Genomic DNA, 26,688 nt, shown 5'->3' with positions numbered 1-26,688 from the left:
AGCAGTTTGCGTTTGCATGCCCTGGACAACATTCAGGTTTGGGCTGATACGTGACAAGTAACATTTGTGCCACACAAGTGCCAGGCAATGACCATCTTCAACAAGAGAGAATCCAACCATCCCTCCTTGAGACATTCAACAGCATTACCATTACTGAATTCCCCACTATCAGCATCCTGGGGGTTACCACTGACCAGAAACTGAACTGGACCAGCTATATAAATACTGTGGCTACAAGAGAAGGTCAGATGCTGGGAATTCTGTGACGAGTAACTCACCTCCTGACTCCCCAAAACTTCACCATCTACAAGGCTCAAGTTAGGAGTACACTGGAATACTCTCCACTTGCCTGGATGAGTGCAGCTCCAACAACACTCAAGAATCTCCACAGCACCCAGGACAAAGCAGCCTGCTTGTTTGCACCCCATCCACCACCTCAAAACATCCATTCTCTTCACCATCGATGCACAGTGGGAGCAATGAGTGCCATCTACAAGGTGCACTGTAACAATTTGCCAAGTCTCCTTCTTCGACAGAACATTCCAAACCCATAACCTCTACCATCTAAGGGCAAAGGGCAGCAGATGCATGGGAACACCACCACCTGGAAGTTCCCTTCCAAGCCACACACCATCCTGACTTGGAAATATATCGCCGTTCCTTCACTGTCACTGGATCGAAATTCTGGGATTCCCAGCCTAACAGCACTGTGGGTGTAGCTACACCACAGGGACTGCAGCGGTTCAAGGAGGCAGCTCACCACCACCTTCTCGGGAGAAATTAGGGATGGGCAATAAATTCTGGCCTTGCCAGCAATGCTCCTAACCCAAGAAGGAATAAAATAATATTTAAAAAGGCATGTTGTGAAGGCACTTGTCTTTTCCCTGAAGCTGACCTTGTACTGCTGCAGCTGCCAGGTTTCCGAAGCCTGACCTGACGCAGTTAAAACTGCAAAGCAGATTAAACCTGGGCTTGCAGTAACATATCAGAAATGTCACCCTGCCGCCTGGAAGTGTGTTGTTTGGCCATCCTTGCCCCGTCTCACCAAGGTTTTGCTGTTTAATCCCACACAATCCCACCCACTCACCCATGTTAAAATTGCCTGTGTCGATCTATGTTTCTCTTCCTATCACTCACTCCTCCCTCCGGAAGCAAATGACTCCTAACAGCCACCAGGAAAGGCCTGAATTGGGTCTAGGCCTTGAAGTTAAGGCTGAGATACAGTACCTAACAAGTCATCAGTGCCCAGTAAATCCTACTGGCATGACAAAAATCAGCCAAAACGTGGATTCACTGTACCTGCAATTACCTGTTGGCAGCAGTTTTTAAAAACACTGGCAGACATTCCCACACATGGGAGCAAAGTGCAGTGGGATGCTTCATCAGTACCAACCATGCTCCCAATTAATGACCCAACTGTAAATGAACTAGACTCAATCTAGTGGGCAATGGTTATTTTAAAAGCCACATAGGTTACTCACAATTGAAAGGCCTCAATGCTGGGGAGCACAGAGGACCCTTCAACTTTATTTGATGAATTTAGCTGTCCATTTGACCTGCACTTGGATATTCATTCTCTCTCTTGCTCTCTCTCTCTCACACACACACACACACACACACACTCGGAGCCAGTGTCATCCTGGAGGCCAGTATACAAACTGCCAGAACAGATGCAAAGACCATCCATTATTAACTAACATCTCTTATTTCCTGCTCAGCAAATATTCTCCTGAGTAAATTTTATTCCAACATTTAGCAATGGTAAACATTATAAATTAACAAATTAATGTCCGTACCTCCTAAGTAGCAAGTCTAAAGTACAACATATACATTTGTGAATGAGAATAGTTAATGGATTATGCATTAAATTACAAATTATTTTTGGATATATTAAAGCACATTTCTCAACAGTCAAGAATTCAAGAATCACTAATTGTTACCATTGATAATCCTGCACCACAAATGTCACCATATAACGGTGAAGGCACCTGGCCCACAGCAACAACTGCTGGCTAAAACAGAAAGACCCAAAAGCTGCAAACCCTTGCAGCAAAGGATGGAGGCAGAGGTATTATTCTGATTAATTCAGCAGATTCTCTGCCAACATACAAAAAACATGAGGTTGGTAGCAAATGCCCGAGACCAAGGAAATAATGTCTGACTGCAAAACTGGATCTACAATTTTTTACATCGAGTATCTTCCAAATGTCAATGATGTGTTAAGTTCAGTGAGTATGTCTGCATGATCTCAATGTTATAAATCTAAAACCATATATCAGAATAATTAGTCCATTACTGTGCACCTTGAACAAGAGTATATGATTAAGTTAGAAGCAATGCAACAGTAAAATCTGAGAGTAAAATCTGATCTACTCATGTTGACCTCAGTGATGTATTACAATACAGCTCTTGGCTTTTCCACTGAAAAAGTGAATAATTAAAGAACCAAAGGCAACATGAGGAAAAAACCATTTTCACGCAGTGAGTGGTTCAGATCTGGAGTGCACTAGCTGAGTGTGTGGTGGAGGCAAGGTCAATCACGGTTTTGAAAAGGGAATTGGATCATTATCTGAAGAGAAACTTTTGCAGGGTTACGGGGGGAAGCAAGGGGACAGGAACTGTCTGAGTTTCTCTCACAGAGAGCCAGCACAGCAATGGACTGGTTATTCTGATATATGGTTTTAGATTAATAACATTGGGACCATACCAGAGTGAACACGATGGGCCGATTGCCTCCTTCTGTGCTAAAACCATTCTATAATTTGATGAAAAAAAACAAATTTACAGAGCAGGCTACTAGCAGGCAGTTGATGCACAGTTCAAGAGAGAGGCTTATTCCCTCTCCAAACTGCCGCTTTCCTCAAGGTCCTCGAATGCATAGTTACCAGCCAGCTTTGCTCTCACCTCTCCCGCAGTTCCCTAGCTGAATCCTCATTTCTGCCATGTTCACACAAAGCCAAACCTTGCTGGCCCAACTCACCATCCTTTATGACCACAAAGAGTCAACCAGCCTCACAGGCACTCGACCATTGCACTTTTACCACTACTTCCGTTGTAGCCCATCACTTTGGGACCAGCATTCAGTGTTTGGTTCCACTCCTGTCCATCAGCCAGGAATTCTAGCTTGGGCACTGCATCTCGGGTGCTGGCAAGGCCTCCAAGCAACTCATCACTCTTCATGGGAAGGGCCAAGATAGAGTGTACAAGGCAAAAGGAACAACTTGCATTTATATCAGCTTTTATGGTCTCAGAGCATCCTAAAGCCCTTTATTTCAAAACACTTTTATTGGCTGTATAGTCACTGCTGCAACGTAGGAAATGCTGCAGCCAATCTGTGCGCAGCAAGGTCTCAAAAACAACCAGATAGCAATCAGGTTATCTGCTTGAGTGATGTTGGTTGAGGGATGAATATTGGCCAGTCCACCGGTAATAATTCCCCTGCTCTTCCTCAAAATCGTGCCATGGGATCCTTTCTGTCCAACTGAGGGGGGCAGACAGGGCCTTGGTTTAACGTCTCATCACACACTCCCACGGTACCGCACTCAAAACTATAAACCAGATTGAGCCGGCAAATCTCTGGGGTGCAATTTGAACCCACAATCTTCTGACTCAGGTGAGAATGCTACCCACTGAATCACCGCTAAAACTGTCTGATCGGTTATAGATTCATGTTTATGCAAACACAGATTTGAATCATTCACCCACACTACTACTATGCTGCAACGCTTTCAAATCTTATTGCAAAGAGGCAGCTGTGGACAAGGCTTACTTAAGTGCTTCAATTAAAAGACATGAAAAATGTAAATAATACCTAGTTCTTTGTGCAGGTAAACAGGTGTGTCAGGCTGACAAGCTAAGGCTTCTTTCGATGCAATCTTTTACACAAGCACCAGCTGATCACGCGCTTGTTATAATGTCTTATTGCCTTCAGCACTTCAGACTTATTGTTTTATGCACCTTGTTCTTTAATTAAGTGATGTCATTGTCTACAAGAGTTAAGTTGGAGAAGATGGGCTTGTTCTTTGAGATTTGGTAAATGTTTTATTCTTTCGAGTTATCAACAGTCACAGATTGCAACTCTTTCGAGTACAATCACAGTTCTTGGTTTCCGGGAGTGGGACACGAACCCACAACCCTCTGATTCAATGGCGAGGGTGCTATGAACTGAGCCACATTTGGTAAAGGTGTACAAGATTATGACAGCTTTAGATAGGACAGGCAAAGAAAAGCTGTTTTCCATTGGCTGATGGTAGGAGGACTAGGGGACACATACAAGGTTTGAGGTAGGTTGCATGTGAGGAACATTATTTCCACCCCCCCCCACTCGCTGCCCGTGGGGGTGGTGGATTTGGAGACAATTAATGATTTCAAAAGGAAACTGGACGGGTATTCGGGGGAAATAAACTTACAGAGCTGTGGGGGTTGAACAGGGCAATGGGACTGACTGGATTGCTCGACAGAGAGCCGGCATGATCTCGATGGGCCAAATGATATCCTTCTCTGCCGTAATGACAGAAAAGTTTCCTTCATATGCAAACACCCCTCAGCTGGCTCAGAATCAGTAGTGATCACACATGACGAAGTTCTCTGCTTCACGGTCAGCCTGCAAGTGTCAACGCCAATTAACTGAACAGCAAATACAGTGTGCACTGGACCCACACCACAGTAAGTGAATGGAGAGCAGCTGTTAAATTTATCGTTGCGCTCTGTTAGCGTTCCCAGCGCCTGCTGAATGTCGCTCGTGCTGCTCATGGTAACCCCAGTGTCAATTTGCCAGATTTGTCAAGGCTGGGTAGGCTCTGTGTTTTCTTTTCTCCCTAATGCCGACCAACACCTTTACTTTGGGGTCACTGTCAGCTTTGTGAGATGGGAGCTGCCAGATCCAACCCAGTGAAGAGTAAATATGGGGAGGGAGACACAAAGACGACAGAGGCTATCAAGGCCAAAATATGAGGACTCTTTTGTTTTAAAATGGTCTTGATAAGATGATGTCGTCAGAAATATTGGAAATACAAACATCCTCTTAACTAACTCACGCTCATCTTGCAAAAGGCATTTTGGGAAGCTTACAAGTCACAAGTTTCTTCACACAAAATAGACTGGAGTTGCCTCCTTAAAGTACTACCCCTCTCTACTTTTCTAAGACACGTCTTAAAGCTTTCCTCTTCGACTAAGCCAGTGGCTCCTTGTCCTAATTCTTCCCAATTTTTGGCTCGGTATCAAATTTTGTTTGATTACTTTCCTATGAAGCAACTTGAGATGTTTCACTGTGTCAAGGGTGGTATATAAATGCAAATGGCTGTGGTGGTGAGGTTGCCTGTGGTGTCGCTCATTGCTGGTGAGGGAGCTGACTCGAGTCAAGTGGTGCGAGGCAGACTGAGTCAGAAATGAGGAAGCAGGTGGGGTAGAGAGAGGTTGGCCAGAATAGGCCAGGAATGGGGAGGCTGGGAAGTCGAGTCAGGTTGAAAGCAGAAATGGTCACGTCAGGATGGACAGTAGGTGACGTGCTGCTTCATGTTTTATTCCAGAAAGCCAGTTAATCAGGGTTAGAACTGGAGCCAATCTTTACACACAGTTTTAAATTTATTTACAGAGTTACATATTACAGATACCTCAGAACCCAACAACCACACAGTTTAATCTGTCTCTATTTATAGCTCCTATGCTCCAACCAGACAACTGTCAATAAAGAGGAACTAACTGCCCCTTTTGAAAGGGGCAACATTAACATATGTAACAAGAAACAAAAACCTTAAAGGAAGCTTCACTAATCAGATTAAGGTGATATTTCCAGAGATGATGATGATGCACCCCAGTCTGCTCGGTACCCATGGGTTGCAGAAGGCCTCAAGTGGACACCACAGGCTCTCTTTCCAGGTGCACCCTGCATGGTCAGCCAGAGTGACCACCCACTTCGTCGACCTGTTGATGGCCAACTTGGCAAGGCCCAGGAGCAGTCCCACAAGAAAACCCTCTGATCTGCTCGCTCCACTCCATGCCAGGTGGCTAAAGATCAAGAGATTGGAACTGAAGTGCAGCTAGACCTTGAGGAGCAATTACTTCAGATAAAGAAAGAGGGCCTGCAAGCTTAACCTTCCTACATAAATGTAAAACATGCTCCTTTTAGGCCGCAGAAATTACATGAGGCCTGCGAGTTTGTGAATTGACAACGCATTTTTGCACTGGACTAACGTGTGTAACAACCTCCCAGCCAAAGCCCCGATAGACAAAGGGAGAACTCCCTAGTAGGGAGCCTCCCACTGGGGACAGCACTTCCCCCTGTAACATCACAACTTGCCTCGACGGCTGATGAGGGCAAGGAAGTGGAGGGTGAGCAAAAGCAGCCGCTACTGGAAACCCTGTCCTGCGAGTGGAATGACACCAACAGGATTTCGAAGAGACAGCTTGGGTCGTGGGGTTAAGGTTCCCGAGGGAGGTTTCAGGGCTTGGCGCTGATCTGAATGGAAGTCAGTTCGCACGCGCTTAAGCCACCTCGGCACCGTGAGTGCCATCGTGTCTGAGCGCCACAATTTTGAAGTTTCTCCACAGATTTGGTCGCGAGCTAGAACTGGACGCCGCCAAAGGGCGTGCATCATGTCAGCTCCTCCAGCCTTCCCCTCTGCCATCCACTATGTCCCTGGCTCTGGTCACCTTGGCAGCCTGCGCCCCTCTCCTCCGCCAGCCACGAGCCCGTATTGATGGAGGTACAGATACCTGAGCAGCAGCTCCTGGGCGATAGCCGCCACGTCTGACAGGGAAGAGCTCCGTCTGGAGGTGACACTGTTCCAGACCCTGATCAGTTCCTGGTAGAAGACAGGCAACTCCTACAAGGAGGTATGAAGGCCACCCTCCACCCCCCAGCTTTATAAACAGGAGCTGCATGTTGTATTTGAGGCTGTGCAGCTGGCTGAAGAAATACATCGCCATAGTACACCATCGAGGAGGATTCCTAACATACAGTATCTCTGCAGGAGCTAAAGGCGAGAGTTGCCACCTGGGTACGAAGGTACACCAGCACCTGACCGCCCTCCCCAACCAGGGGCGCAGCACTGCAGCAGAGACCCAGAGTATCATTTTGTCCCAGAAGATGGCAATGAGTCCTTTCTGTACCTTGGCAACAAACTCAGGGAGGGATCAAAGTGACCAGCCGGTACCACAGCATGGCGGCCATCAGTTGGTTCATGACCAGCACTCGACCCCCTGTAGGACAGGACTCGGAGCTGCCCTGTGCAGCATACTAGGATAAAAGGCAAATGTTTCAGGTGACTATTCTCTGCACGGTGGCCTGAAGACAGTCCCCTGGTAGGAAGGCCCCGTTCACATAAGCCCCCTCTCTAGGGCCGGGTGAACTTCAGGAAGAAATGTATGGCCTTCCTGTACACTTTCGAGGCAGGTCCAATGGCTGAAGGGCCTACAGTTCCAGCCATGGCTTTGACACACACCTTGATCGTCATATTTGTGTGAGTGCAGCTCTTCACCCCATGTTTTTTGGTGAATGGAGTGAATGGTGACAGGGATGCAAGAGCAACGGGAACAGCAGAGGCAGCCACCCCTGTAAAGGTCCCAGCAGACCCTGCCGCCAAAGATGAAGTCACCATCGAAGCGAAGTGAACTACACCTAACCCAAGTCTCAGGCCTGAAGGTTCTGACAGCCTTCGTCTAAATAGAAGGGCACTGAAAAATAATAAACACTCTCGCTTACATTGGGATGGGAGAGCCGCTTCCTCCCTTCTGGGCAGTTCTAACACACAAAAATAATAATGAAAGAGACAGCCGAAAGTCATGTCGGCTGCGTCTCGAAGTGGGAGAGAGAGCGATAGAGGGAGAGGAGAGGCACAGTACAAGGGTGGGGACACTATTCAAAGTGTGGCTCGGTGAGTTAGTATTGGAGAGGTACACCTTCCTGAGGTTACTGTTATTGACCTTCCTGGTAAGGGGGAGGGGGTGTCTTCACCTGGGACAACCAGAACCACCTAAGCACAGTCCTCCTCTGGATTCCACTAATGAAAAGAAAGAAAACTTCACCCAGGCAGCTCCAGCTGTCCCGGGCTAGGCAATGGGAAGGGAGAGTGCACGTGCTTATACACACATCTCTCGCCATCTTCTGGCCTCCATCTTCTTTCCATTTCCAATGCCCACTTCCAAGTAACAGGCCTTATAAAGGTGCACGAAGCACCCACCTCTTACTGTTGAAGATGGTCTCTCATTTTCTCCCTCCTTCAGAGCAGAAATTGTGAAAGTCTTCTCTTTGTTGTTGACTCTTCCTTCCTCTCTCCTCTTCTCAAAATGGGGAGTCAGCAGCAAAGCAAATCGAAATGCTGCCTTCTCCCAGGCTCCTTCACACATCATCTCCTCCAAGCTACAGCAGCAGCAGCAGCAATACCTTCCTCACCTGCCAGCAATGACTGCTCCCTCCCAGAAAGCCAGTTGGTGGAGGATAGAACTGGAGCCAATCATTAGGCACTTTTATATTTATTTGCAGAGTTACACATTACAAGCTGACACCTCCTAACCCCCAACACCAGTTCAGTCTGTGTCTATTATAGGGGCTCAAGTGAATTTCTACATGAAATACAATTAATATACAATTAACATGCTGTGGGTCTGAGAATCAGTACAACTGACACAGGAGATATTCAAACTCTGGCTGTAGGTCAGCTATTAAGTACATTAATAGCGAAAGGAAAACGGCAGGAGTGACAATCCTGGGTATTAAGCCTCAATGATCACTTTATTGCTTAGTTTATGGAACTTACTGATCTATACTTACTGTGGTATCCATCATGTGCTTAGCACAAACCATTCAAAATTTTACATACATTTGTATATTCACAAAAAACACCTCTTCTTAGCAGGTTGCTTTCTGGATGAATCCTCACCTTCTGTGCTCTAACTACCATCTTGGACAAACAAGCAACAGTTGAGAGCTAATCTTTGCAATTTAAACCTAAACATAAACTGCATCTGAGCCCTAAATTGTTTGGTATAAAATATGTGGCATTAGTATTCAACATGCACACTGCATTTTCACTGCAGAGCACCCACTGTCTCTGCTTTTTGAGTTGAGGTATTTGAATGGCTAGAGAAATGGTGGATCAAAGTTCATTTGAAATTGATCAAACCCATCTTTAATCTGCGCTTCAGCCGATCCTACCGATTCCTAGAATTGGCTTCCTGTAATAGATACGGTCACACCCACCTCTCTAAACATACAGAACTGACTTGCAGTGGAAAAATATAGTGTAAAAGAGGCTACAGGAAGTGCACAGTTAGGGCTTCGGAGACAAATCTGAATTCACCCCACCCCAGACAGAGCCTTAGCTTCATGAAAACATAACGAAGATGCATTTCTAACAGGAGATAGGAACGGGAGCAGGTCATTCAGCCCCTCAGGCCTGCTCTGTCATTAAATTAGATCATTGTTGAGTTACACTTCAACTCCATACCCTTGACACTCTTACCCAACCTCCCAGTGCCACCATTCTCCACCTTTCCAGCAGCAGTGCTGTGGAACAGCCACTCTGAACTCACAGGCGCACTGTTTGATTAATAAGTCGTTCAGCAGGTACGCTCTTTCTTTCCTGGAAAGCAGCCGTTTCTTCCCATGCCCGTACAACATAATTCATTCGCTTCTCTAACCTGCTAAGAGCAGCATCACACCACCACGGCTGGCAGTTTAACACCCCCAGAAGCACAATTCAAATGGCTCAAAGCGGACCCGACATCGAACGACTGTCGGCCCAAAGAGAGTCAGGAGCTTCCCCCGATGCACCATCAGAACTGCTTCATCGTACCACACCGCTTGTTCTTTATACACACCCCTGCCTTGGCCTCTCTTCACAACATAAGTCAAGGTGATGCTCAGTCTGCACTTTCACAAAGTGTATTCAATAAACCACAGTTAAAGCATTCTTTCTGAAAATAAGGAGACTGATGCTATCATTAAGTGACAAGTGAACCTGACAGGTCGAACTTTGCTGTCCGTAGCAAATGAAGGGCATCAATTGCTCGTTTGACCTGCACTTGCCCACAGACTTTCTGGGGAATTTTGCCCTGGGACTTAGTACAAATTAGAGTCAAAATGGTGCGGTGCCCTCGAGAGGGTCGAGAGCCTGTGTGAACAGGGAAAGTAACTCCGTAACTAATCAAATGGGGGAATTCTTGCTGAAGCACACAGAGAAAGGGCCAGGAAGTGGAAGTTAGAATAGTTAGTTCAATGCCAATTCACTCTTTAATAACAGTAAACCTGGTCAGCTTCACCACTGTTTCTACAGCAAAATCCGGCCTGATATTTTTCTCACAATGACAAGCAAGTTGTGCAATAACTTGCATTTGTATCTCGCCTTTAAAATTGCAACATGTCCCAAGGTTCTTCATAGGAGTTAACAGCAACATCAAGTCAAAGAGCTAGGAGGATGGGTGACTAAATTCTTGGTCAAAAGAGGTAGGTATTAAGGAGGAAAAGGTAGAGAGACTTAGGAGAAGCATTCTACTGTGCAACATGTATAAATCATCAAAAAGGAGGCATTATTACTGCAGCAATTAGATTTTAGTCTGGACAATTTCAAACACCAACTTTAGTTGTACATTAATACCTTCCATATCTCTGTGAAACAGCTGCCCATAACATTTTCACCGCTATCCCACTGACAGAGATCAAAATTAAATATTACAAGCAGCTAAAGCCTTAACACCTGCACGATAAGCTGGGAGGCAACCAGTTTCAATTTCTGTGGCAGCAACATCAATCTACTTCCTTCCTGAGCTGCCGATTTTAAAAATAATTTACAGTTGTCAAAGAATCACCAAGATAGAACTTTAAACTAACCTCATAAGGAATGATTTGAAACATAATCTTTTTCAGGTGCTGAATGGGTTGTTTAGGGAGTTAGGTGAACCACCCAAAGTTTCAATCCACATCCCTGAAACAAATTATTCAAGCATTGAGACTGAACAAGTAGATATATTCTGTTTTGGGCACCTCCATTAGAACCGTGAAAACATAATACAGATCGTCTCCAAAGAGATCACTTTGACATTTTGATCTTCGCAGGCACAAAGCTGCTGAGCTAACTTAAGAATTATTTCCAAAAGACATTCGATAAGGTGCCACAAAAAAGATTAATATGCAAGATAAGGGCTCATGGAGGTGGGCTAACATATTAGCATGGATGGAGGTTGGTTAATGGACTGGAAGCAGAGTGGGGATACATGAGGTATTTTCAAGTTGGCAAGCTGTAACAGGGGAATGCTGCAAGGATCAATGCTTGAGCCTCAGCTATTTACAATCTACATGAATGACTTAATTAAGAGACCGAGAGTCATGCTATTCAAGTTTATTGACATTACAAATATAGGTAGGAATGTGGGGAGGACGCAAAAAGGCTGCAAAAATCTACAGCAGGTTAAGCAACAAGGTGGCAGATGGAGTATAATATGGGGAAACGTGAAGTTATTTTGGTAATAAAAACAAAAAAAAAGGAATATTTTTTAAAAGCATGATACTTATATATGTTGATATTCAGATGGACTTGAGTGTCTCACAAAAGGTACAGCAGGCAGTTAGGAAGGCAAATGGCACGTTGGCCTTTATTGCAAGGTGATTGAGATTGGGGCACAATAACAAGGAAGTCTTGCTACAATTGTACAGAACTTTGGTGAGGCCATACCTGGAATACTGTGTGTAATTTTGGTCTCCATAATCGAAGGAAAGATATACTTTTCTTTGAGGAGGTACAGCAAAGGTTCACCAGATTAGATCCTGGAATGAGTGAGTTGCTCAGTGATGAGAGGCTGAGTAAATTGGGCCTATATTTTCTGGAGTTTAGAAGAATGAGAGGTGATCTCATTGAAGCATACAAGATTCTGAAAGGGCTTGACAGGGTAGATACTGAGAGGTTGTTTCCTCTGGATGGGATATCTGGAAGATGGGGAACAGCCTCAGGATAAGTGGTTGGTCATTGACGACTGAGATGAGGGGGCATTTTTTCATTCAGAATCTTTAGGTCCAAAATTGGCTTGGTGACAGAAAGCAAACAGTTATGATCAACAAGTATTTTTGTGACTGGAAGGATGTTTCCAGTGGGATTCTGCAGGGCTCAGTACTGGGTCCCTTGCTGTTAGTGGTATATATCAATGATTTAGACTTAAACTTGGGGAGCACTATTAAGAATTTTGCAGATAATTCAAAAATTGGCCGTGTGGCTGATCGTGAGGAAGATAGCTATAGATTGCAGGAAGAGGCCAATGTACTGGAACAGTGGGAAATGGAATTCAATCCACATAAGTATGCGGTAAGGCATTTGGGGAGGATAAACAAGGCAAAGAATTTCTGAGAAGTTTAGAACAGAGGAACCTTGAAGTGTATTTCTACAGATCTCTTAAGGCAGCTGGAGAGGTGGGTAAGGTGGTCAAGAAGGCATATATGGTATATTTTCCTTTATTGTCCAAGGCCTATAGTATAAAAGTGGGGAGGGTTGTGCTAGAACTGTACAAAACACTCATTAGACTGCAGCTAGAGTACTACATAGAGTTCTGGCCATTGCACTACAGGAAGAATGTGATCACACGAGAGGGAACACTGCAGAGATTTATAATATTGCCAGGAATGGGGAACTTTAGCTCTGAGGGAAGGTTGGAAAGCTGGGGTTGTTTTCTTTGGAACAGAGGAAGAGGAAGGAAGGTCTATAAAATTATGAGGGGCTGCGATACAGTGGATGGAGAGGACTTACTTCCATTAGCAGAGGGATCAATGACCAGGGGGCATAGATTTAAAGTAATTATGGATTAGAGGGGAGCTGAGGAGTAATTTCTTTTTCACCCAGAGGATGGTGGGGTTCTGGAACTCGGTGCCTGAAAGGGTGGCTGAGGCAGGGACACTCATCACATTGGAAAAAAACAACTGGACGTGCATTTGAGGTACCCTGTGAGGTTATGGAATAAGACCGGGGAGGTGGATTAGACTGGGTGGCTTTTTTCTTCTGGCCGATGTGGACATGAAGGGCTGAATGGCCACCTCCTGAGTCATAAATCTTTCCACGTTTCTAACATTAATGCAAATACCTGTACTCCAGGCTGGCACATTCAAAGCAGATTGGTAATATTGATTCTATGATTCTAAATGTACTATGAACTCATCATAATGATGTACGACACTTGCCTCATGCAGATTGATGACGTGCAAGAGCTCGTGTAATGCGCCAGTCGTGAGATCTGTAATTTAAATGAGTTTAAATACAACTCTGAATAAAAAAGGTTCTTCATTTGTTTTTCAAAATATTAAAACACCATCATTTAGGGATAAACCATTACAGCCTAACTCATTTTATAGAAATATACACACAGTGGGTGCAGAACTTGTTTATTGATGGGTGTCTGTTGGACTGCAGCCTGTAAGACTGTTTTCACATCACTTGACAGGGAGAGGTGCTTTTAACAGAGTTAACACAAGCTGTTACATAAAATATTGAGCTGGTAATGCAGAAACATGAAGCAACACTGGGTTATATATGAGCATAAATCTTCTCTTTAAAAATAGAATATGGGTGAGGAAATCAAGGTAGTAATCCCATTAATTAAACTTAATCTGACCAGCTATTTACATTTACCCATCCCCAATTATGGTTCATTTCCAGCTGTTTTTGACTGTTAAAACATTGCTTATTGTAAAGACTACACCGCATAGGGTAATAAAAAGCTAACATTAGCAAACTAAAAGCATTTGAAATTTCAACAGGTGCTACTATAATGAAGGTTCCCCTCCCCTCGCCACCCCTCCAAAACAATGAATTACCGGAGGGCAAGTTCAGATTCTTGAGGGTAATCATTTCACTGCACCCTCGTGGTGTACATCAATAAACACACTTCACAAAGTTACACACTCCAGCCTGCTACTGTGTGCCCAGAATGTGGGAGTACATGATATTGCAATCTGTGTTCTTGACACATACCTAGAGTGCAGGGGAACTTTTTACCCTTTAAATACCAGGGAATTTCACTATCTTGCACATAATTATCAGGAACAATATCCAAGGTGTTCAGGTGGATGAATCTACAGAAGTCTAGGTGAAGGTAGCATTTGTCTATGCAGACAGACAGGAGTTCTACATTAAGTCTGCATGGTTGCTGCATAAGGTGCTGGTCAGATCCACATCTAGAGTATTACGTGTAGTATTCTTTGCCGAATCATAGGCTGAACAGCAAAGGAATTCAGTGACAAGCAACAAAGATTATTCCAGACAACAGGAGTTTACATAAACTTACATTTATAAAGCACCTTTAATCCAAGGCACTTTAGAGTGTAATCAGACAAAAGCAGACACTGAAGCATTAGTCATCATTCCTAATATTGCCCGAAAGCTTGATCTTAACTAGATTTTAAAGAGAATCTCAAAAGGAAAGAGTAATGGTGAGACCTGGAGGGAATTCTAGATTTTAGGGCCAAGACAGTTGAAGACACAGCTATCCATGGTGGGGCGAAGGGAGTGGGGGATGTACATAAGGCCAGAGTAGCGGAGGAATGCAGAGCTTTTGGAGTGTTGTATGGCTGAAGGAGGTTACACAGATTGAGAAGGGACGAGGCCTTGGAGCAACTTGAACACAACGATGAGCATTTTAAATTCAGGGCATTGGTGGCCAGGAGCAAATGTAGGTCATTGAGCACAGGGGTGATGGGTGAGCGGGATGTGATGCGGGTTATGATAAGGGCAGCAGAACGCTGATGGAGTTCAAGTTTGTGGAGGTTGGAAGGCTGGCATTGGAATAATGGAATCTGATGGTGACTACAGCATGGATGATTGCTTCAGCAGTCGATGAGCTAAGGCAGGGGCAACTTCACAACAGTGGAAGTAGATGGTGTTTACAACAGAGAGCATATGGAGTTGGAAGCTCAGATCAGGATCAAATAAGACCATGAGGTTGCAAAGTGTTCCAATCAGAGTAGGTGTCCTGGGAGTGGGGATGGAATTAGTAGCAAGGAAACAAATTTTAATAGTGAAAAAAGTCAAAGACAATGGTTTTGGCATTCCCAACATTTAACTGGAGGCTGACAGAACAAAGGCAATGGAAGGATCAGGACAGGTGGTGGTGAGATAGAGCCAAGTGTTTTCAGCATACACATGGAAACCAACATCATGTCTCTGAATTGTGTCACCAAGGGGCAGCGTGTAGATGAGGAATTGGAGGGAGGCCAAGATAACGGTGTGAATAAAGGAAGATTAACTAAGCAAGCTTATTTTCTTCGACTTGAGGTGACCTTACTTAAGTCTTCAAATAATTACAGAGGCTTTTTGAAAATATGGTTCAAGGAACCTGTCAACTGTAGGCCTTCAGTACAAAATTGAATGCCAGCATGTTCCTGAATTGGAGCTTGAAAGTACATCTACATGGAGAGCATGCTGCTAACTGAAATTCAGATTATGTCCTTAAATTATCAACTATGTACACATCGGCTCGTAGAAACACAATTTGCTTCATATCCCAGTCAGGTAAAACGGAATCATGCCTTTGCTTAGAAATATTGGGGTTTCCCTGTCACTATTTCATAGCAGAACATGATCAGAGGATTGCAAGTCATTTGAATTTTGAAACTTACATCACTGAAAACAAACTACTGTACAATAGCACCATAGATATTTGCGCAATTTTGGGATTCAGTGTACAGTCACTGCTGTTCCATGATCTTGTCTTAACAGTCTGTGTGCAATTATACCTATAAATATGTTGGAAAATCTTACAACACTCTTCTAAGAATCAGATAATAGCTTAATCCTTCAGGAATTGCACAAGTGAGAACACCCGTTCACGTCACTTTTATTCCTTTTTTTGTAATTGTTATCTAGTTACGTGATGAGAAATGTCAACTGCTACAGTACTAGCATGAAAATTTGCTCACCTAGTTTTATGATTCAGACATTAGAATGGCTCACCTGGACTAATGCCAGCTACACACCTCACCTGAAACTCTTTTATATGCAAGTCTCAACCAATTACTGTATAGTTCATAAATAATTTGACTGGATGCCAACTTGAACTGTCAACGGGTGTGAAAGTACCTGAACTTATCAAGCAGCTATGTAAGTCAGGCAATATTCAAGGAAAGAACATCTACCTTGGAGCACTGATCTCCCTTTTTAGTGCACTTGTGCACCTCTTGGTACCTCCTCGAAATCAACAGTTACGAGGTGCACACTTACGCCTCCTCCAACCTCTGTTCGTGAGCTACAAGCTTGGATTCTGATCCTGTCTGGATCAGAAAGGATGGGTCAATTAAAAGGACAGTCAACGGGCCTGGTGCTTTCTGCCCACACTACTCTGCTGCACACCTCAACACCCACGATACAGAGCTCGGAGGCACAGGATTGCTTAAGCTTTCTTTACTTCTTCTATATCCCTTGGTCAGACTCTGGGGTTTGTCAAGACAAGTCCCACAACTGCTGAGCACGGGCTGAGCTCATGCAGGATCAAGGAGAGGCAGGCCCAATCTATAACAGCCAGCGAGCAATCAGTAATCCAGGGAAAAAGCAGTTAAGAAATGTATTCATATGAAATGAAACTGCAGTTCTTTGTAGGTTTTGTTCTGTGCTATCAGTGCATTAAGGATAGCTCAGAGGGTAAACAGATTCTGTGACATGTACTCAGGCCCTGAGTCCCTGATTATGCCCAACCTCAATTACATAGATAGTACAGCTTAGGAACAAGCAGCTTCATCCACTAGGTCCATGCTGCAAACAAGTCCTCCTACCACCCCTCTTCATCTAACACCATCACCATATCCTTCTCTATCATGTTTATCTAACTTCACCTTTAATGCATCCATGCTGATCACCTAATAGGACAGTGACAACAGCAGCAGCATAACTGGCCTCTTGTGTCCTGAGAGAGGAACTGTTTCCACACATGATCATATCCACAGGCTGGAAGTGCGTACATGCAGAAGTCAGATGACACCATAGAACCAAAAAGAAAAAAACTTGTTCTGACAAAGGGTGTACACTCTAAAGCATCAACTCACCTGTCCCCTCCACAGGTGCTGAATGACCTGGATGTTTCTAGAATTATTGCTTATGCTCCAGATGAGAAACTGACAGGTATTGGCAGACTGTGATGTTTTTCAGATTCCCGACCTGTCAAGTTACTGTCCAGGTCGACACAGAAATACACACAGACACTGCTCCTTCTGGAAGTTCTCTCCAGTATTCGTGGCAACATCTCAGGGGAAAATTAGACACTCTCTCTTCCATATGCTTTTACTTAAGACAATATTTTTTATTGTACATTTACACAAAAACATGATGTGGCAGATCATCCAAATAAATATCTGCAGAATTAAGATACTTAACATGTTGGCTAAATGAGAATCTTTCACTGTTCTCCAATAGCTGCCACTGGCATGCAATATTTGCGACTGATATAATTAGGTTATAACATGCAAGACTATTAATACTCGAAGTATAACAATGAACTTTCATGTCTACGCATCCTATTTACTCTCTAGGCAGCCTCAAGATCTGCTGTGGACCTGTGGATATCAGTATTTTGATATAACTCCCAGATCCCCATCCTGTCCTACACCTCCCCATAGTATACACATGCCTGGAGTCACTAACTCAATCGTGTCAGGTTGCATTGCTTTAAAATCAGGTACAGGAGCAAGGATTTCATAGAATCCTTATTTATCAGGTAAACTACCAGGGTCCAATTACAGCGATGACAGTGTGCATCAGATCACAGCACCAATGCCAGTATCATTGTACACAGCACCGTTATGCCCCCAGTGCCCCACACAGCATTCATTATTGAAGTGGGATATGTTCTCCACGTGCACCGAGCCTGCTACAACTGTGTCACTAATTTGTAACTGTATTTGTCAACTACAATTGGTGCTGTAGCATATGTTAACACCCAAACTCTGTTCAGCAGAGAATTTAAAGGGTAACGAAAGAAAAGGAACGCTTTTAAAGTGATTAATTTAGCATGAACATGAAAATCACTGATGTGGCAAAAACCCTGACATTCGCACGCCTTTACTGCAATCGCCCCCCAAGGCCAATATTTATACCAGCACCAAATTTAAACCTGCATGCGTATTTATTTATCTTCTGTATAAGTGCGCACTTTCCCTCTTCCTCCACCAAAGAAACAAAAACGTGTTTTGCGTGGGGTTATCTGCCGAGTCCAGGATGTCCTCCGTTAACTCGCAAGCGTTGCCCTCTCTGTTACCCCGACATGTGCTGATCCGCGCTGGCACTGCCGCACCGGCCGCCCGGGGCCACGGTCAGTCCCGGGGCCACGTTCTAACTACAGCACCGGCCTCCCGGGGCCACGTTCCATCTGCAGCACCGGCCGCCCGGGCCACGTTCTAACTACAGCACCGGCCGCCCGGGCCACGTTCCATCTGCAGCACCGGCCGCCCGGGCCACGTTCTAACTACAGCACCGGCCGCCCGGGCCACGTTCCATCTGCAGCACCGGCCGCCCGGGCCACGTTCCAACTACAGCACCGGCCGCCCGGGCCACGTTCCATCTGCAGCACCGGCCGCCCGGGCCACGTTCCATCTGCAGCACCGGCCGCCCGGGCCACGTTCCAACTACAGCACCGGCCGCCCGGGCCACGTTCCATCTGCAGCACCGGCCGCCCGGGCCACGTTCCATCTGCAGCACCGGCCTCCCGGGCCACGTTCTAACTACAGCACCGGCCGCCCGGGCCGCGTTCCATCTGCAGCAGTGCAACCCAGGCGGATCAACCTAGCAACCCATTGTAAAAGACCCATTCAAATAAAGCGGCAATGCCCCGGCCGGCCGGCGCTGTACTTTTGGACTGCCCACCTGGGTTAACCAGGAACAAAAAGACCCCCCACCCCTCCCTGCCCCCCTGCCTGACTGACCTGGGCACACATCTTCAATGCAGAAAAAGCTGCCAAACTGCACACCCGACAACCCGCTGCTTGTGCCAGGGTCTGGAGAAGGGTGCTTGGCGCGTACTTTTTTTTTTGTTCTAATGGCATTAAGGAGACTACGCAGTAAGAGTGAAGGAGACTCTTAGGCCCCAATACCGAGCTCGTGCATCCTGAGTAAGGGAAGGTGGCGCGGCGGGGGTGGGGGGGTATAAATGTTGCTCAATAACCCAGTTCTGAGGAAGGTGAGTGACTGGACCGCGGGGTAAAGGGGGAGGAGAGTGGGGGGTGTATTTGTCCAGCCTCCGGGGAGGCTGCGGACACCTGCTCTCCGGACACCAGCCTCTCCACATTGACCGGTCACTCTCTCTCTCTCTCTCTGTGCCCGGTCCTCGCCGCTCCGGTTTAAATCCCGCCTCCCTCTAAATGTCGGGCCTCACCCTCCGCACAAGGCGCCAGTTTTGTCCTCGCCTTTCTCTTTAAGGAACCTTATTTTAAAAGATCTGGACTGAAAGTTCCATCCCCCCCCCCCCCCCCCCCCCCGGGAGAAGAGCCCGGAGGCGGCCGGGTTGCTGGGTGGGTGGGTTTGTTTATGCTTCATGTTTAAATGGTGTATCTATCATCCCCGGAACAAACGCGCTTTGTAGCATTTCAATCCCCCCCCCCTTGTTTTCTTGACGTTTTGCTCCATGTGGAGCCGGCGCTAACTCCCCGGGTTCTCCCCCCCCCCGAACCCCGGGCTCCTCTCCCCTCCCCTCCCCTCCCCTCCCTTCCCCTCCCGGCTTTGCAGCATGAGGACCCCCGCTCTGCTATCACCCTCCCCCACTCCTCTCGCCTTTACCTCTCTGTCCTCAGCTGTTAAATCCAGTCTGCTCGCCTCCTGTACAATCCGTGTCGCCATGATGTGACGGAAGTGAATTTGCCAGAGGAAGGAGGGAGGGAGAACAGCTGAGAGAGAGAGAGAGAGGGGAGGAGGGAGGGAGAGAGAGAGAGAGGGGAGGAGGGAGAGAGAGAGAGAGAGAGGGGAGGAGGGAGAGAGAGAGAGAGAGAGGAGGGAGGGAGAGAGGAGGAGAGAGAGAGAGAGAGAGAGTGGAGGAGAGAGAGAGAGAGGGGAGGAGGGAGAGAGAGAGAGAGTGGAGGAGAGAGAGAGAGTGGAGGAGGGAGGGAGAGAGAGAGAGAGAGGGAGTTGACTGCCCGGAACAGCAACAAACAAAACACACACTCAAGATCTCTTCCCTGCCATACAGGAAATTATTGTCCTTGTTTGCATCTTTCCTGTGAAACAAACATTAAAGCATCATGATAAAACACTGTCAAACATTTCCTTTGCTTGAACATCTGATTGACATTAAATCCCTTTCTGTTTCCTATGAACATCAGACCTTAAATACACTATAGCAGGTAAGGTACTTGTTGCTTATACAGCCCCTTATTTCATAATAGCCAACATTGCAATTGAACAGATTTGAATTTGTGCTGATTTAATTTGTCATTACAGAACACGAATAGCCATTTAGCCACTTAAGTCTTTTTCGGTGTTCAGGATATATGGCTGATCTCGACCTCAACTCCATTTGCTGCCCTTTGCCTGCTATCTTTACTTAAACCTATTGGTCTTAGTCCTCCATTGTGGTAATCAATCAAGAGTGGCATCAAGAACCGGGGGCAAAGAAGGTGAAACATGCTTGAATTGCAAGAAAAGGGCAAGGAAAGTGGTGGCTTTTTTTATTCATTTACGGGATGTGGATGTTGCAGGCGAGACCAGCATTTATTGCCCATCAGAAGGTGGTGGTGAGCTGCCTTCTTGAACCGCTGCAATCCACTTGGCCTAGGTACACCCACAGTACTGTTGGGGAACAGAGAGAAGCCGGGAAAGGGGTGAAATGTGTCAGTACAAACTAAAAGAGGGTAAAAGATGCCACAGGGTAAAAGAGGTAAGGAGGGTGTAAGAAGCCAACATAGGCCTAGGGAGGATGAAAAATACCAAGGGGACTGCAAGAGAGACAGGTTGGTGGGAAATGAAAGATAATAAAGGGGGTGGATATTGGGTCAGTGGCAGCAACCAAGAAAACTACTCTGTCCCACATGATTTTGAGCCTCTTGAGTGTTGTTGCAGCTGCAACCTCAAGGTAAGTGGCGAGTGTTGCATTGCAGTCTTGGCGCGAGTGCTGGAGATAATGCAGGGTCTTTGAGGAGTCAGAAGGTCAGCCACTTGTCAGGAGTATATAGCTTCTTCTTGTTACATTGTTGATAAGGCTGGACCAATTAAGCTTCTGGTTGGTGGTGACCTTCCCCACCCTACCCCCTTCTCTGGGATGATGATGGATGACTCAGCAAAAGTAGTGCTGTTGAAGTTCAGGGGAGCTAGTTAGACGTTTATATTTTGGAAATGATCACTATGTTCCTTGTCAGCCCAAACCTGCATGATCTCTAGGTCCTGCGCTAGACTGGTATAGGCTTTTCCAAGAGTTGTGAATGGAGCTGAATACTGTGGGATCATCAGCAACAGTCTGTCTTGTTTTTCCATAGTTTTAGATTAAACATCTACCAATAGCGAAATATAAAAATGTATTAAGTAGATCAGAATGAATTATTTTTAATGTAAAGATTGAAACATTTTCAGAGGGACCATGTCCCAAAACCCCTACAATTTGTGCACCAGTGGCTGTGGGGGAAGTTTTGCTATTTTAGAAGTGTATATAATTTAATTTGTTTTGCCTACATCCCTGAGGACTGGCTTAAAATAATCTGTCAATTCCACTGATTCAGGGTCTCCCAAGTTGAGGGGACCCTCAATGCTAGGCCTTGAAATTCTTATGCAACTCATCAATTTAGCTTCTCAATCTTGCTTTGTTGATAAATGTGCGTTGATCAGCTGTTCAGAGGAAGCAGAGACCATGATAAAGGGGAAGGGTAACAGGGACATAGGGAGTGTCTAGAATCATTGAATCCTACAACCAGTTGGGGGAGGTGGGGAGAGAAAGAGGTGGTGGCATAGTGTTAATGTCACTGGCCTAGTAATTCAGAGGGCCAGGCTAATGCTTTGGGGATATGGGTTCGAATCCTACCATGGCAGCTGGTGGAATTTAAACTCAGTTAATAAATCTGGTAATAGTCTTGGTATAGACATTGGTAGTCTTGGGACATGGTCTGGCCTATGTGTGACTCACAGCAATGTGGTTGACTCTTAAATAGCCTATCAAACTGCTACAAAGCAGTCAATGAAACTGGACAGATCACTCAGCATTAGTGTAGGCACTGGAAATCACAATGGCAAACGTGGCACTGATGACCCTCCTTACTAACACCTGGGGGCATGTGCTAAAATTGGGAGAGCTGTCCCACAGACTAGTTGAGCAACAGCCTGACAGTCATCCTCACGGAATCATAACTTACAGACAATGTTCCAGACACCACCACCACCACCCCAGAGCTGGCAGCACAGTAATAAACAGTCAGGAGAAAGTTGCCCTGGGAATTCCCAACATCGACTCTGGACCCCATGAAGTCTCATGGCATCAGGCCAAAAATGGGGAAGGAAACCTCCTGCTGATTACTACCGACAACATGAGAACCCCGCCCCCCCCCCCGCCACCAACCCCACCCCCAGCTGATGAATCAATATTGCTCCATGTTGAACACCATTGGAGGAAGCACTGACAGTAGCTAGGGCACAGAATGTACTTTAGTGGGGGACTTCAATGACATCACTGCAGGGGTTCCTCAGTGTGGTGTCCTAGGGCCAACCATCTTCAGCTAATTCATCAATGACCTTCCCTCCATCATAATGTCAGAAGTGCTGTTGATTGCATAATCTAGAGCACGATTTGCAACTCCTCAGATACTGAAACAGTGCGTGCCCATATACAGCAAGACCTGGACAATAGCCAGGCTTGGGCTGATAAATGGCAAGTAACATTTGCGCCACACAAGTGCCAGGCAATAACCGTCTCCGACAAGAATGAATCCAACCATCTCCCCTTCAATGCTGAATACCCCAATATCGACATCCTGGGAGTTACCAATGACCAGAAACTGAACTGGATCAGTCTTATACTGTGGCTACAAGAGCAGGTTAGAAACTGGGAATTCTTCAGCGAGCAACTCACTCCCCAATGCCTGCCCATCTACAAGGCACAAGTCAGCAGTGTAATGGAATAATCTCTACTTGCCTGGCTGAGTGCACAGATTAAACAGTTGCAAGCAACAACACACAAGAAACTCGACACCATCCAAGAGAAAGCAGCCCGCTTGATTGGCACCCCATCCACCACTTCAACACCGACACAGTAGCAGCAGTGTGTACCATCTGCAAGATGCATTGCGGCAACTCACCAAGACTCCTTTGACAGAACCTTGCAAACCCGCAATCTCTACCACCTAGAAGGACAAGGGCAGCAGATGCATGGGAACACCACAACCTGCATGTTCTCCTCCAAACTACGCACCATCCTGACTTGGAACTATACCACCGTTCCATCATTGTCGCTGGGTCAAAATCGTGGAACTCCCTCCCAAACAGCACCATGGGTGTACCTACACCACATGAGCTGCAGCAGTTCAAGAAGGCAGCTCAGCACCACCTTCTCATGGGCAATTAGGTTTGGGCAATAAAATTGTTGGCCTAACCAGCAATGCCCACACCCTGTGAAAGAATTAAAAAAAGGGAATCAATTGGTCCATTGAGCCTGTGCTACGTATGAAAGAGCTATCCAATTAGAGCCATTCCTCTGCTCTTTCACCACAGCCTTGCATTTTTTTCCCTTTACAACCAACAGTTCTTTCCAGTCTACTGACCTCATAAAAGCCAGAATTGATGTTATGTTCAATTTGGACCCCAGTAACTGCGACGCATGAGATGTTCACCTTGCCTGAATATAATTGGGAATCCTTCCTTTATCAATTATGCTGTGCCCTGGAGCAAACATAAATATATCAATTAAACATAATAGAACAGGGGAATCCATCAGATTGCATCATTTTATATGTACATGCCTGGAAATTTCCAGTCAGATGAACGTCCTGGGCTGTTTAGTATAGTTGCCCACTCCTTCAGTACTTGACCAAGACTTGGCAGGGCACAGATTAACAGCTGCAAGCAATATCCACTTCTCGGGCTGTAGCTTTATCCTGATGTATACAGTACATACAATGCATTTCCTAACAGGGCAGAAGGAAAAATCTAGAGTCATTAAATAAACTGCTGGATACAGCGATGAGGAAGACTGCAAGTTTACCCTGGTCAGCTGAGCTAAAGAAAATGGGCTAAATGGCCATCCTCATCTGTGTTTATCTTCTGGCTTTATGATTTTACAATAAACAATTGTTAGGAGTAACATAGGTCACAAACCTATTTAATGTTGTGGAGCTGTGACGTAGCATTACAATGAGTTGTATATTTCAATTATAATGAGTGGCATTTGCTGTGTCATTAATGTTTACAGCATGCCAGGATGAAGACTTCACTCTGTCCAGGATTGAGTTTCTTTCTCATTTGGATCCTTCACACAATGTAGGTAAACAATAGCAGATGTAGCAACTTGGGCAATTTATAAACGCAAAAACCGGACCTCTCCAAAGTCCTTGAACATGTTGTTGTCTCCCAAATCTGGGTCCATCTTCCCTGGAACTCCATGTTTGAATCCCTCCAATTAAGTTTCCACCCCTGCCACAATGCTGAAGTGGTTCTTATATGGCATTCTACCAGACTGTGACAACAACAACTTCTATTTATGTGGTGCATTTAACATAGTGAAATGTCCCAAGGCACTTCACTGGAACATCATAAAACAAAATTTGACACTAGGGTCATAAGAAGATATTAGGTCAGATGACCAAAGCTTGCTCAAGGAGGTTTTAAGGAGTATCTTAAAAGGAGGAAAGCGACGTAGAGAAGTGGAGGCATGTATAAAGGGAATTGCAGAACTTACAGTCCAGGCAACTGAAAGCAAGGCCTCCAATGGAACAATTAAAATTGGAGATGCTCAAAAGGCCAGAATTAGAGGTGTGCAGATATCTCAAAGAGTTGTGGATCTTGAGGATATTGCAGGGGTAGGGAGGGCTGAGGCCATGGAGGGATTTGAAAACGAGGACAAGACTTTTAAAATCAAGATATTGCTTGACCAGGAGCCAGTAGGTCAGCAAGCACAGGGGTGATAAGGGTAAATGGGACTTAGTGAGAGTTAAGAGTGGGCAGCTGGGTTTAGGATAGCCTCAAGTTTACGGGGGGGGCAGAATATGGGAGAACAAGCCAGCTGTGCATTGAAATAGTGAAGTCTAGAGGTAACAAAGGTAAGAATGAGGGTTTTAGTAGCGGATGGGCTGAGGCAGGGTCAAAATCAGTGGTGTTATGGAGGTGGAAATAGTTATTGGTGGTGGCATGAATATGTGGTCAGAAGTTCATCTTGGGGTCAAATATAGCTTGTGAACGGTCTGGGTTTAGTCGGTAGCTTGGAAACAGAGTTTAGAGTGTAGTCTGAAAACAATGGCTCCAGTCTTCCCAAGGTTTAATTGGAGCAATTATGCTTATCCAGTACTGGATTTACAGTAATTTAGCAACAGTGGAGGAGTAGAGGGAGGTGGCGGTGAGGTAGAGCCTGGTGTTGTCAGTGTACATGTACACTGTGCCTTTAGATAACGTCACTTTGGGACAGCATGTAGATGAGAAATATGAGGGGGCCAGGGATAGATCCTCGGGGGACACCAGAGGTAACGGTGTGGGAGCAGGAAGAAATCCCTTTGCAAGTGATACTCTGGCTACGATTTGATAGATAAGAATGCAACCAGCTAAGAGCAGTCCCACTGAGCTGGATGACAGTGGAGAAGTGTTGGTCAAGAATGGCATGGTCAACCATGTCAAAGGCTGCAGACATAGTGAGAAGGATGAGGAGGGTTAGTTTATCTGTCACCCCTCTCATTTAATAATGCTCCTGTGAAGCATTTTGGGATGTTTTATTACGTTAAAAGTGCTATATAAATGAAAGTTGTTGTATTACCTTGGGGAAAGCCTGGGAAACATTCATCTTTAACAGCTATTGCTTGTGAGGGTAGATCATTGAGGTAAGTCCAACCCATGGGAGGCCTATCAAGTGATGAGTGATCAGTTTCCAAGGAGGAGAAAAAAATGGGATATCCCAGATTGAAATCAGTCTGTTAAGAATAAGGTAACAAAGTGTTGGGATCTACATTGCCTCCTAATAGCAACCACTGTTTGTTTGTATAACAGCTAGGTTAGAAGTGTGTAATACTGGTTTACAAAGACAGATATGTCCAGGCACAACAGGTACACAGGCAAGGATGGTAACAGTGCATTGGCAGGGAGAAGAAACTTGTTGACATATAGAATGGCAGTGTACGAGGCATATGGGAGGTGGGAAAGTGATCTGTCCATTAGACCAGTGCCTCAGATATCGTATGTGCATGTAAACATTACCTTGGTGCTTAAGACATAAGGGTTTCCATGCATGTTCAGTGCTGCTAAATGCAATCTAATCTCCGTTTTCCAATCCCACCAAGGTCCAGATGAGGTCTAGCAGATTGCTTCAATGAAAGGCTCAGTGCCTGTAGCTTTCTGAGGAGTAAAAAAAGGTTCAACATTTTAGGTACAAAATGTATCTAAAAGCAACGATACAAGCTGTTTTTGGTTGAGAGATGAATGCTGGTCAAAACAGCTCTCCTGCTCTTCCAGTAGTGCCATGTTATCTTTTATGTTCATGTCAGGTCGGTAGTTTGAATTCTCATCTGAAAAATGGCACCTCCAACAATGCAGTAGTCCTTCAGTGCTTCATGAAGTGTCA

General features: G+C 45.4%; 1 protein-coding gene across 3 annotated transcripts in view; it reads right to left on the bottom strand.

The window, feature by feature from the left end:
* The window catches only part of txlng (taxilin gamma), a 60,475-nt gene extending 40,602 nt beyond the window's left edge, over positions 1 to 19,873 (bottom strand). For 2 of the 3 annotated variants that reach the window (XM_078559379.1, XM_078559381.1), the window contains exon 1: positions 19,734 to 19,873. In XM_078559379.1, the coding sequence (XP_078415505.1) occupies positions 19,734 to 19,793 (60 nt within the window). In that variant the 5' untranslated portion in view covers positions 19,794 to 19,873. Of the gene's footprint in view, positions 1 to 10,828; positions 10,923 to 19,733 lie in introns of all 3 variants that reach the window. The other variant, XM_078559380.1, reaches the window with a different exon arrangement.
* Positions 19,874 to 26,688: the final 6,815 nt, after the last annotated feature.

This window comes from Cetorhinus maximus, chromosome 16 (assembly GCF_964194155.1).
Source record: "Cetorhinus maximus chromosome 16, sCetMax3.hap1.1, whole genome shotgun sequence".
Taxonomy (NCBI): Eukaryota; Metazoa; Chordata; class Chondrichthyes; order Lamniformes; family Cetorhinidae; genus Cetorhinus; species Cetorhinus maximus.
This window is presented reverse-complemented; position numbering and strand designations above follow the sequence as displayed.